This window comes from Amblyomma maculatum, chromosome 1 (assembly GCF_055883805.1).
Source record: "Amblyomma maculatum isolate TAMU_Amacu chromosome 1, ASM5588380v1, whole genome shotgun sequence".
Classification (NCBI taxonomy): domain Eukaryota; kingdom Metazoa; phylum Arthropoda; class Arachnida; order Ixodida; family Ixodidae; genus Amblyomma; species Amblyomma maculatum.
Genome location: NC_139344.1, coordinates 231,067,564 through 231,080,737, shown reverse-complemented (window position 1 = coordinate 231,080,737; position 13,174 = coordinate 231,067,564). Strand labels below are relative to the sequence as shown.

The following is a 13,174-nucleotide window of genomic DNA, read 5'->3' as shown; positions in this document are numbered from 1 at the left end:
GAGCGGGAAAAAGAGCAGAAAGAGCGGGAAAAAGAGGAAAAGAGGCGTGAGCGTGAACTTGAGAGGGAAAAAGAGGAAAGGGAGCGCGAACGTGAGTGGGAAAAAGAGGAAAAGAAGCGTGAAAGAGAAGCAAAAAAGCTGGACCAAGAAATTGAGCTCCGGAAATTAGAACTAGAGTTGAGCAAGAGGTCGGGCAATTGTCCCCAGCTAGCGGTACCTCTTCTCAACAAGGAGGCAGATTTCAAGATGTCAAAGTACATGCAGCCATATGTGATATCAGGGGATATCGGTCTGTATCTGGCTAACTTTGAGCGAACCTGCGAAAAACTGTCCTTCCAGCGAGACACTTGGTCTCAGAGATTATTGACGGTTCTGCCCTGCGAGGCAGCGGAGGTTGTCGCGCGGCTAAGCAAGGAGGACGCGGACAACTACGAGAAGGTCAAAGCTTGCCTTCTGAGAAAGTATAGGCTTAGCGCCGAGGCGTTCAGACAACGTTTTCGGAAAGCTACTAAGTCCAGGGAAGAGAGTTACCCTGAATTCCTGTACAATTTAAGAGTTAATTTGGGCGAGTGGCTAAAGAGCACAGATTCCTACAGTGATAGGGACGCTGTAGTCGAGCAAATTCTTTTGGAGCAGTTTTATAACTGCCTCCCAGAAAAAGAAAGAAATTGGTTACAGGACCGAGGCGAAATTAAGTCGGCAACTGAAGCTGCCGAACTTATTGAGGAGTATGCTTCGCGCCGACAATTCAGCAACCCAGCAGTGGATAGGCCCCGCAATCCCAAGTTCAGTGTGAAAAACCGTCAGGAAAGGCACTTTGCTAGAGTTGGAAACGAAGAAATGAAGGTTTCTTCAGGCAAATTCCCTAGAAAGGACGGCAGTGAGAAAAGTGGGGAAGTGACCAACGTGCAGAACACAAAGAATAAGCTTGAGGCTAGGAAGCCGCTCACATGCTTTAGGTGTAATGAGCAGGGTCACATTGCCGTCAACTGCCGGAAAGAAAAGATTGCTTTCTCGTATGTCAGGGACTGCGATGAAAATATGCAGCTTTTAGAACCCTACCTGCATGACCTAGTAGTCAACGGGAAGCCTTGCAAGGTACTGCGCGATTCGGCCGCAACGATGGATGTTGTCCATCCGGCGTATGTATCGCCTTCCGACTATACAGGACAGTGTGCATGGATCCGACAGGTAGTTGAGGAACAGAGTGTGTGCTTGCCGATCGCGAACGTGGTCATCGAGGGCCCTTTCGGCGAATTAACAACCGAGGCTGCCGTTTCAGGAAAGCTTCCTAAGTGCTATCCGTATTTGTTCTCCAACAAATCGGACATGCTGCTGCGAAAGAGGGGCATCCTTTTCGGAGACAGAGTTGTGCAAGCCTTAACACGTTCAAAGGCGCGAGAACTAGCTACACTGCTCATTCCAGAAAAATCCACAGCGGAGGAAACGGCAGTTAAAACAATGGTAAATGCGGAAGATAGCAGGTCAGAAAACTTTGAGAGCGAGGCATCTCAGATAAGTCAACTTGAAAGTGAGCTTGATGAGACGCGGAATGAGGACGTTCTTGAGAGTAACCTCTTGCCGCCAGTGTCTAGTAATCTCACGAGACTTTTAAGTGGAACCCGAGAGGACTTAGCTATAGAGCAAGCCAATGATCCCAATATACAGGAGATAAGGGAGCGCCACCGCGCCACTAAGACAGCAAACAATATTTCTTTCGAGATGAGAAAGGGAGTGCTGTATCGCTTATTCAAGGATAAGCGCGGAGTAGAGCGGGACCAATTAGTCGTTCCCCAAAAGTACCGCGGAGACTTACTGCGACTTTCCCATGGCAGCTCGTGGTCATGTCACCTTGGAATAAAGAAAACAAAGCAGAGGCTGTTGCAAGAATACTATTGGCCTGGATGTTTTAAGGACACGGAAAATTTTGTACGGTCATGCGACACGTGCCAGCGGGTTGGAAAGGCGCAAGATAAGTGGAAAGCTCCGATGGTGTTAGTACCAATCATTACCGAGCCGTTTCACCGGTTAGTAATAGATATAGTTGGGCCACTTCCTGTGACCGAGTCAGGGTACCGTTATATCCTCACTATGTTATGCCCAGCCACAAAGTTTCCAGAGGCTGTTCCGCTGCGCGAGGTGACGTCCGAGAGTGTAGTGGATTCGCTGCTGTCAGTGTTTGCACGAGTTGGATTCCCTTCCGAGGTCCAAAGTGATCAGGGTAGCGTTTTCACGAGTGTCCTCACCACCTCATTTCTCGAGCGATGCGGCATTAAGGTAGTGCATAGCTCGATCCATCATCCGCAGAGCAACAGCGTAGAAAGATGGCACTCTGTTCTCAAACGAGTCCTGAGGGGACTGTGCTATGAAAACAAGCGCGAATGGGATACCTGCCTGCCTGCAGCGCTTTTCGCTTTGCGGTCAGTGCCGCACGAATCCACTGGATTTAGCCCAGCCGAGTTGGTGTACGGAAGGTCACTGCGCTCACCTTTGCGAATGGTGCGCGAAGCCTGGGAGGGGCGCGGAGAAGACCCAACAGTAGTAGAATTCATTCTGAACCTCTTGAATCGCTTACATAACACTAAGGAACTCGTTGAGGCCAGCATGAAGTCAGCCCAGGCTCGTTCCAAGGTGTACTATGATAAGTCAGCCCGTCAAAGGACGTTTTGTATCGGGGACCAGGTGATGTTGCTGAGAAGTTCAAGGCAGAATAAGCTCGAAGTACAGTGGGAAGGACCGGCTGAAGTCGTTGCAAAGCTTTCTAACACTAACTACGCAGTGAAAATTCCCGGTAGGCGTAAAGAAGTGCGCATTTATCATTGCAATCTTATGAAGCCTTATGTGCAGAGGGAAGCCGTGGTAAATCTAACGTTAAACCTTCCCGAGGAGATGGGGGACAACTTGATTTGCCTCAGCGGAAAAGGAAGCAACGCTCAGGAGCTTCTCAAAAAGACGGAGCAGAGAGGAGAACTAAAGAAATCCCAGCTGTCCGATCTGGGCGAGATAATAACAGAGTTTGAGGCCTGCTTCGTGGACAGGCCAGGCAGAACTGATTTGACTGAGCACGATATTGAGCTGACTTCAGACGTGCCAGTGCGATCAAGGTGCTACCGATTTTCTCCAAGGCAAAGAGAAATTCTGGATAGGGAAGTAACTCGCATGCTGGAATTGGGAGTAATAAAACCCTCGGAAAGCGATTATGCTTCGCCTATGATCTTAGTAGAAGCTCCAGGTAAAGACCCTAGGCCTGTGGTAGACTACCGAAAGCTAAATTCTCTCACCAGGGATCAAGTGTATCCTATTCCGAATATTGAGGAGAGAGTAGAACAGGTCAGTAGAGCGGCATATGTGACTACGCTGGACCTTACTCGAGGATACTGGCAAGTACCGCTCACTGAACGCGCCAGCAGATACGCGGCTTTCGTCACTCCGACGGGCAGCTACCAGCCAACAATGATGAGTTTCGGGCTCAAAAATGCTCCATTTTGTTTTTCCCGACTCATGGATAGGGTTTTAAAGGGGTGTGAAACATTCGCGGTGCCTTATTTAGACGACATTGCGGTTTTTTCCGACTCATGGGCGGACCATATGGTACATCTAAGAGCTGTACTGAGCCTTTTGCGTCAAGCTGGACTAACCGTAAAGGCCGAGAAATGTTGCCTGGCAAGGGCGACCGTGGACTACTTGGGTCACAATGTAGGTCAAGGTTTCAGGAAACCCAGCGAGATTAAGATTTCTGCGGTAGCAGACTACCCGCGGCCGAGCACGAAGACGGAAATTCGAGCATTCCTGGGTCTGACTGGGTACTACAATCACTACATCCCTAACTATTCAGCTTTGGCTAGCCCTCTGACCGACGCTCTCCGCAAGACAGAACCGACAAATGTAGTCTGGGACGAACAAAAGGAAGCCTCCTTCGTAAACCTGAAGGCTGTGCTGATTAGCCGTCCGGTATTGCGAGCTCCAGACTATGGCCGAGAATTCACGGTCCAGTGTGATGCCAGTGATCGAGGGTTAGGTGCTGTTCTCTGCCAGAGAGATGACGACGGTAATGAGCACCCCGTGCTCTACTTGAGCAGAAAACTGAGTTCTAGAGAGAGGGCTTATTGCGCGTCAGAGAAGGAATGCGCTTGCATTGTATGGGCCATTCAAAAATTGCAGTGCTATCTTGGAGGGGCCAAATTCACCGTAGAGACGGACCATTGTCCCCTGGCTTGGCTGCAAACTGCGACATCGAAGAACAGTCGCCTTCTTAGGTGGAGCTTGATTTTACAGCAGTACAATTTTGAAATAAGATACAAAAAGGGGAAGTTAAATGGGAATGCGGACGCGCTTAGCCGCTCTTTCTAAGCGGTCCGAGATGTTCCTCACCATGTATCCAAATTGATAATCAGGTTTTTTTTTTTTTTTCGTGCGCTTGAATATAGATGACTATGTAAAGCAGCACGTTTGGTTTTCGAGGCATACGTGGGTCCTGAACGTCTTGAGAGTGGGCTTTTCTCGAACAACAATGGCAGTTTTCTTTTGACCTGGTCTCTTCAGACGGGAGCCGAGTGCTTGCTTCGACATGTGGTTGAGTTTCAGATAGCTCAAGCAATTTGGCCTACAACAATCAAGACAACGCGACAAGCAACAGCGAGCTTCAAGCGTTCACGTGCAGGCCATTAAGTCGTCTCTTCATGCAGCAGCTGCGGCTGCTGCCCTCCGAGTCTCTTCTGGCGGGGGAGGAGGCTGTTACGACCAAGCATCCGCATTTGCGCGCTCTATTGTTCGCCTGTGGGCATGGAAAAGTTTTGTGAATATGTGGTGATGGTCCATTGGCTCCAAGTGAGCCTGTTTCCAGGAATCCTGTTTTGTAAGCATGTTTTGCTTTGTGGACAACCTGCAAATGCCAAATTGGCCCTGTCAAGAGAACGTCTGGAAAAACACAAAGAAACGTCCCCCTGCGGGAAATAGCAGGAAGTGCTTTCTTTTGTTCACCCTTCCAGTCGAGAAGTGCTAACCTCCAGTGATGAATGCCTCCTATCCAAAGGAGACGACAGAGTGACATGTCCGCTGACGTGCAGGACAAGAGAAGAGCATGACTCATACAGCCATTAAGTGATTTCCCGGGAATGCAGGAAAGATTTGCAATTGTCGAAAAGGGACCATGTTGGGAGCCCTATGCGGCGCCACGTGCACTCGGGTTTCTGAGAAGTAAAACCCCCAGAACCAGCCTGTGGTTTCTTTGCTGAAGAATAGAAATGTACCTCCTCTCCTCGCCGTTCCCGAGCTTTTCCCGCCAACAAGTGATCACGCCCAACGAATGAATGCCGGACCAGTCAGTGCTTCAGACCATCAGTGCAGTGATGTGTTCGATTGGATGCCGATACCTGAGGGGCGTGCCCTGGATTTGGTTGGTCAGCATCTTCAGAGAGGGGCTGGACATAGGGGGTTTTTAAGGACGCTGCAGAGCACGAAATGTCGCTCTGGGCCCTGGGTAAACGGCTCATCCAGTCGCTTCTCGCTATGAACTCTTAACGCTTGTCATTTTGCTGATGTACCCTTCTTCTTCATGTAAATATTCTTGTAAATACGTTTTCTCAAAGTGCCAGTAAACCTGCTTGTACATATTTTACCAACTTCGAAGATTCAGTCCTTCTTCAACCCGGAGTCTCTGCACGCTACCAAGTGAAGGCCGGGTCGCCATAGCCCCAGCGTCACGACAATAGTCACGTTGGAGTAACTGGAATCTGACCTGAAGGAGGAGCTTGTCTTACATGGTGCTGATCCACATTCACGCAGATGCGTCGTGACGAAGCCATGACACTCAACGTTCTCCGGGCTTGTGGCGTGGAGCGCTGTGCAGAGTCGGCAAAGGGATAGAATGAAATAAAAAACAAAAGAATGCCAACCAAACTCGGATATTTAAAAAAGCGGCTAAAGAGGAAACATTCAGAATTTCTGGAAATGTTGCATTTATTTTTTGTTGTAGTGCTACTTTTAATCAGCTACGTTAGAAAAAAAAAAAAAGACAGGTGGGTTGTTTCAGGTCCACGGTTTCTCTCAATAAAACTGCACGCCTGTATTACCGCGCGATTAATTCAGCCTCGCTCTGCTGGTTAGCTCAGCTGTTTTGGTACCCGCCCTAGTCGGACAGTGATCCCAGGGTAAATTATTGACACAAGAAATTTTTCCTTCCTGGTGTACTTCCGTGAAACCAAATCGAATTTATTTTAATATCTTGTGGCCTGAAAAAAAAAAAAAAAAGGCAACGGTATTTTTTGTTGGTCTTAGTATGAATGTGTCAATTTATTTGGTCGGGAGTCTCACTACTCCGAAACGAAATTATCGGCGACTATCTTTTCATCCCATAACTGGACCTTTCTGTGCTCTTCGGATGGTTTTCCATCAACATTCAGAGTTGGTGCCAGTGAGTGTTCAGTCTATATGACACAGCGTAACGCGTACTTAAAACAGACCCCAAACAAGCCGAGCTGCAGGCGTGTTTAAAGAATCGGGATTCGCTGAAGCACTTGCAGTGTCCTTGCAAAAAGGAACACTCCTCTCTATGAAATGCACATATCCAAATTTTTCTTCTACGTATGCTAGATCTGACTTCCAACAAGAAGTCCTGGCTTTACGCGCTGCGAACCCTCGTCCTGGCTTTCAACTCGTGCTTATATCCTTTTGTTACCAATCCACGTCACTGAGTCTATGCCACACAAAGCAACCAAAGTTATGTTAGTAAGATAAAGCTGGGTTCGCGCAACACTATAGCACTGGCATTTCGGTTATATGTGTTTAATTTTGGGAGATCCAATTTAACCATCCTTTTGTAGCCTCGACTGTATTTAGCATGATAGCTTTAGCTCCTTGTATCCATCCAACACAAAAACACAACTTTGAGATCTCCATCTTACAGCCATTGAGAAATAATTTCTTGCATAACGGACGAGGCTGGTTGATCTAAAAACGTCATCAGCAGGTCTAGATATTCAATTCAATACATTGGGTAAAATAATGACTTCAGCTGTACATATGATGGCATGCATTCTCAAAGCACTCATTTACTAATAGCAGAAGGGCTAAATGACGTTTTGTACGCTAAAAAATTTGGACTAGTGTAAGTTCTAATACACATTATTTTAAAAGGGGCGAAATAAAAGCGACATTTTGCCGATTGTACGAATCGATAGCGTAATCGGAAGTGTGCGCTCATGGGCAGAAATTTCGAAAGTCCGAAATTAGCCCATGACGCGGGTGGCTGCGAGAGGTAAGTGTTTTATTTTTTTTTTCTGAAACTAAAAAGCAATTGCGTCTCTTCACTTAAATCATAATAGCGCGAGGAGAGCAAGAAACTAGTAAGGAAGCTTCGTCAAACGCACCATGCTCAAACCACCATATACAGTTAGATCAAAGCATTCATCGGACAAATTAAGTCTTATTTACTTTAAGGACGGAATGATATTTGATGTGCCATTTTGTGGCCACCCAGGGTTCGGGCCTCTAAACGACACCCTTTGCGCATGAGCTTCCTGATGCTGGACTTTTTCAGTGAAATTGGGACAAGATTTGCACATGGTTTAGCACATGAAACAATTCGTACCTGCAGCTGGCAGCTGTATGCTTGGCATTTAACGCAGTTGACTAGACATTAGCCAAGATTTCGGTCAACGAGGAGCCAATGAAACACGGGAGAAGGTGTATAAATTCTGTCATTTATTCGCGAATATATCCTAAGGGATAGCTTGCTCATGAATCATTTTGGTCCAGTGCCGCCAGGTGCCCACCGGTGATGCAAGAAATACAAGCTTTCCCGGGACCTGGGGCTCGGGTCTTCTCGGAAGAAATGCTTGGAAATTGGGTCTGTGACCCCTCCTTAGGTAGGCAGAAAAAAAAAAAAAAGCCTTGTACAGTGACGCTGCCTGTTGGAGCTGCCATAAAATCCCCAACAATCATTATGATCATCGTTTTCGGACAAAGACAGGAAACAGCAGTCACTTTGGAGCAAGCGAAACCGTGATCGTTGTTCCCTTCTCGTACTTCGGTGATGCAGTCTACGAGTCGAACAACTCAACTTGCCCCCAACGGTGCTGAGTTCTCTCTCTTCTCTCTTTCCTGTGATAGATAAAGCTGCTAACTGGATAAATACTGATAAACGGTACCAAACTCTTTTTTCTGTATATAGCTCGCTGAACGCAGCCAGTGATCGCATACATTGCAATCTTTTTTGTAATGCGAAGCAATGCCTTTTATAGCAAAGATATTATGCAGTTTAGTTTCATTTAGCAATGTGCATGTGCAGTGGATGAGAAAATATAAAGACGTTGTTGAGAAACTGGCGTGATCATTATGGTTGAAGTCGCAAACTCATTCAAGTACATTCATTGTCCACTCAGCAATAAACTTCAGCATGCGTAAAAAGGAGACACCGTTTAGTTCAGAGAAGTGATTGCGTTGCTGTGGTAGTCATTTTTATATAACAGTAGATGGAATAGGACGTGCATGCGACAGGTCGTGAGTTTTATTACGGTTGCTCTCTGGTCTCTGCTTGCGAGGTCCCGACTTAGGGCTGGGCCCTGTCCTCATCGCGTACACGCTATAGCGTAAAACGTTTCATAAGTCGGGATTTTTTTGCATAAAGGCTGCGGGTAATTGGCTTTAGGCATTCGCGAGATGTGGCAAAATAACGAGGACTTGAAGTATTCATGCTGTTTGAGCATAAGTTCTCGCCTGATCGGCCGGAACTCGTGCCCTGGTCGGTCGAGAACTGAGGCAATGGCTAATACCCACGACAGTAAGAAAGTGATCTAACGTGTGAGAAGCTTCGCGAAACCAGTACCTCGTTCTCTCGAACATCACATTTACTCTCACGAGGATGGCTCCGCTCCTTCCTTTACCTCACTGCACTGCCAGCATCGTGTAAAAACAGCGTCGCTCTCACGCCAAGCTTATGACGGACTGACAACTCGTTCTGTCTCTCTCTCGTATGTTTTTTTGCAGTCCTCACAGTATTTGAAAATTCATGCAGCACGTGCATCAGCTTATGTACCAGGCTGCAGTCTGCAAATATACCCTAATATTGAGCGAGATCAACGCAGCTTGTTTTTATTTTTGTAAGTGTGGCTCATTTAGCTTCTTTGCCTTTATGCTGGTCAACGTTGCTGGGTCGCCCAGTGACGAAACGTTCTTATGCCAGAAACGCTTCTTGAATACGGACCTGTACACTCTCTGAAAATTCGCTGGCACTGAAGTGGAATCTGCAACTGGCGCCAGGCAGCCAGGGACGGCATTCGCAGGTGTCCTTGAGTAGAAAAACGGTGCCTGACTGGTCGACACATCGCGGGGCTATCATATGCCTCCCTATCCCAGTCGAATAATGGAGTCACTTGTGCTTGTTGGGCCATCAATCGCTCTCACGGGGAGACGGCTGTGAGAATTTCACCTCTGTTTTCTCTTCAATCTCTAGAGCTTGCTCTTCAGTCTTAATGGAGTGTGAAACGGAGCCGAAATGTGTAAAGTTATTGTCATTAATAATTTCTTTAACGTTTCACCATCGGTAGCGGCTGCTTATGACGTCAGGAGAGATAGTTGGAATACCATGCCAATCGTTGGGTAAAGTTATTGTCATTATTAATTTCTTTAACGTTTCACCATCGGTAGGGGCTGTCTATGACGTCAGGAGAGATAGCTGGAATACCATGCCAATCGTTGGCGTTTATTAATATGAAAGGCTGGTGTGATCAATGACAAAGACTCACAAAAATGAATCGGCAGAACGAGCGCACGATGATACATCATTTGGACTTTGAGTTAGGAGAGTTTTCTGAGTATGCTAAAGATCATCACCAGAATCCTTCATGATTTGCTTTCTTCTTTTCCGTAAGACAATACGTACAAAAGTGGCTACAATGCTACCGTGGGCTGATGTACCACTGATGTAGAAGCTTACGCACGAATACTGCGCAAACTCATGAAGAGGAGCGTGTCTTTAGCCAACCAGTCATATGGGCATCTCTCAGCCTTCCTCTAGTTATAGCTGTGTTAGCCAGTCTTTAAACTTTCGGTTCTCCGCCACAGTGGTTTAGGAGCTTTGTCATTCGGCTACTGACTCCAAGACCCTGGGTTACACCCTTAGCAGGGTGGCCGTATTTCAGTGGAAGCGAAATAAAATGACCGTGCACTGTGCCATGTCACCGCCAGATAAGGAATCCCAGGTGGCCTTATTAATCCGCGGAGCTCTCCGCTACGCCGCCTGTCATGTCCAATGTGTCTCTTGTGGACGTGGACCCTACCGGTTACAATTTCGTAGTCAAGATTCGCAGTCAAGCCTGCCTACAATGGGATAAATTTGACGACACTGAAGACTTGCTAAACTCAAAAGTTGACTATTTTTGACGATTGACTTGATGCATGTATCTATAGAATCAACGAAACGAAACAGCCAATTGTTGTTGATATCGCTGTTTGTAAGTGGAATGAACCATGGAGAGGTGAAAAAATAACGCCGGAGGAGTCGTTTTATTGGAAATGGCAACTGACTCTTATTTGTATTGGGCATTTTCCGGTAAGGCGATGTGACTTAATGAAGCAGTAGACAGCCGCAGCCAATCACGATTCAACGTTAAAATCTCGCCGCGCGGGGAAGGCCGATAACAGCATGAGACGAGTGAGCACAAAAATATGAGGAACTAGAAGAGGTAATATATGCGATCAGTAGCTGTACCTTGGCCATCAATAGCGGCTGCAGCGTCAGTGACATTATTGCTAAGTTCGAAGGTTTTCCTTCCGTAAGACACATGGAATAGCCCCGAAATTATTTGAAGCAAGTATTGTTCACAGAAATAAAGTAACCTTCAATAAGTTCTCTCCACTGCGATGGTAATTTCGTAGCTGTAGGGTCACTGCGAAACCGAGTTTCTTTTTCGTTGAATAAATACGTAGAGGCGTGTTCTAGGTTTCCAGATTACAGAGATTGCAGCCATGAACTCCTGATGAGACCTCCAGATGAAAATTACCCACGGGCAAAAGTAACCGTCAAGAGAGGCCTGCACATTAAATTTTCGTTCTAGTAAGATTTGTCCTGGTCTTGTGACCCTTTAGGAGATCGCTACAAACTCGGTCATGCAGGTTCTGGTTAGTTGCTCGAAAAATGTCAAAGACTCGGTGAAATGACTATTCTCGCAAATCTTCCTATGCTAGGAATATACACCTAACATGCAAGGTTAACTGCTAAACTATTCAACTAGGTGGAGTTCTTCTGGTTCGCGCCTATTTGCAAACGTACAAGCGCTAAAAATGATGGAATACACATGGCAAATTACCGGTTGCTATAGTTAAGTATGAGGGTAGCCGAGCTGCAGTGCGCCATAGTTGCCATGCCGGAAAAGTGAAAAAAGACATTGAAATGCAACGGACAAGAATAATTAAAGCCACCCTGCTTGCAATGAGCACGCTTCTCCACGGTTTGAGAACGTGACAGTGAGCCTTTGTAAGAGAGCTGAGCAAAATCACTGACTAGATCGGTCCACACTTTCCACATTTGCATGCTGCAGTTTTTCTACGATGTAAGTGGTCAGTAAAGCGCCCTTAAACTCTGACTAATCGAACACAAGCACCCTCAACCCTCTATTTTATCAAGCTACGCAAGGTGTCTAGCCCATTTATGACTCCAGAACTTTGGCACCTGCACGCGCTAGTCAGATGTGTTCAGAGGGTAACACACAATAGAAGGGAGCTAGGTTTTAATCAAGATAATAATTTCAGGTACCTACGGCATGCGCGCTGCTATTGTGTTACCAAGAGAAACTATATATTTGTCTAGTAGAACGAGTATTGGGTTCCTTGTTGCGAACAAGAAACTAACTTTTTCCTGATAATTGGTCAGTGACACAAGGCTAGTTCTACCATGTTACTACCTTACCAGATGGCGTTCAGTCAAACACTGGATTGTATATCTGACTGATATTGAAAAAAATTTTGTCTCGAGCCGGTATTATTTAATAATTCGTTTCCGATCTATCTTGGTGCCCTACAATTGGTCAATGCTGCCTTCGATAAAACAGCCAGGGAACGATATTGCTAAATGGCTGCGGAGAGCAATACCTAAGGCGGCCTCATCGGCTATTACCAAATAAAAAGTATGGAAAACGGTTCGTTGCAAAAACTTGTCTCGTGATCTCGAGTTAGAATCTAAGGGCGACGGTTCACCGGAGAAGTCGCTTCGGGAACTTCAGTCCCAACGTGCCAATAATCACGAGCATCTGTTCTCGCACCCAACGTACTTTGCTAACTGAACAGGCTCAAACTTGACCTCTGAAGATGGAATAGCCTGGCTCTGGCAGTTGAACTCCTAAAGATAAATAAATACATTTCGGACGTATTTCTTCCATATATGGCCACGAAAAGAGAAAATAGAGGAGCTGCAGACATTGATCTTTCCGAGTCTCAGTAGCTTCTACCATGTGAAGATTAAAGGCTAGGTAAAAGGCTGCACAAAAGCAGGAAGAACAAAGCTAATCAACTTGGAAGTATCAAAAACAGCAGTCATTTTTAATCGTGAACGCATTGCCCAGGCATGTTTTTTTTTTTTTTTCCGGGCCTATATCACCAAATAACTCTGGAGGATTTATCAAACACATAACTTTATCACACTGGGAATGTTTTGAAGAAAAAAGAAAACAAAAAAGGTTTGCCTGCTTTTAAGCCTCTGTTTCAGAGAGAAAACTGGCTGCAAAATTTGCACTAGCTACCAAAATGCTATTCTTCGCAAAACTAGGCACTGGCAAATGAGGGCACACTACCATGCCAAGTACGCTCACAGACATAAACGTTAATATATCATGGCTACATTGGTGACTCGGTGGTGAAATTAATTTACTGCGGCGATGCAATACTTACTCAAATCATCAGCACCACAGCCCTGCTCGAAAAGGGACGTGCAATCAGCCGAGTGGAAAAGACCTGCCGTTGGAAGCGCTTCAGGGACACGGCGACAGAAGAGCCCGACGACAAGCCCAAGTATGCCGGTCGCGGTGGCGTCATATTTGCATACGTCCTTTTGATATCGCGCTCTGTTCTGATAACGCTGGCGTAAGAAAGCGTTTTGCAAGAACTCGGCTATATCTAGTTATATATGCAAATACGATAGGCTTTTGTAACGCAAGACGGCAACAATTTTGCCAGGGCTATG

The 13,174-nt window shown here is 46.3% G+C and overlaps 1 protein-coding gene across 10 annotated transcripts in view; it reads right to left on the bottom strand.

Annotated features, from left to right (window-relative positions):
- Window positions 1-13,003, bottom strand: part of LOC146205877 (uncharacterized) — a 153,042-nt gene extending 140,039 nt beyond the window's left edge. For 3 of the 10 annotated variants that reach the window (XR_014704270.1, XR_014704272.1, XR_014704269.1), the window contains exons 1-2: window positions 12,883-12,920; window positions 5,738-5,840 (exon numbers count right to left, since the gene is read on the bottom strand). Coding sequence is in view for 3 of the 10 variants with exons in the window: in XM_084590546.1 (XP_084446672.1) it covers window positions 5,738-5,804 (67 nt within the window). In the remaining 7 variants the exon portion in view is untranslated. Of the gene's footprint in view, window positions 1-5,737; window positions 5,841-12,882 lie in introns of all 10 variants that reach the window. The other 7 variants (XM_084590546.1, XM_084590547.1, XM_084590548.1 and 4 more) reach the window with 5 other exon arrangements.
- Between the last annotated feature and the right edge of the window lie 171 nt (window positions 13,004-13,174).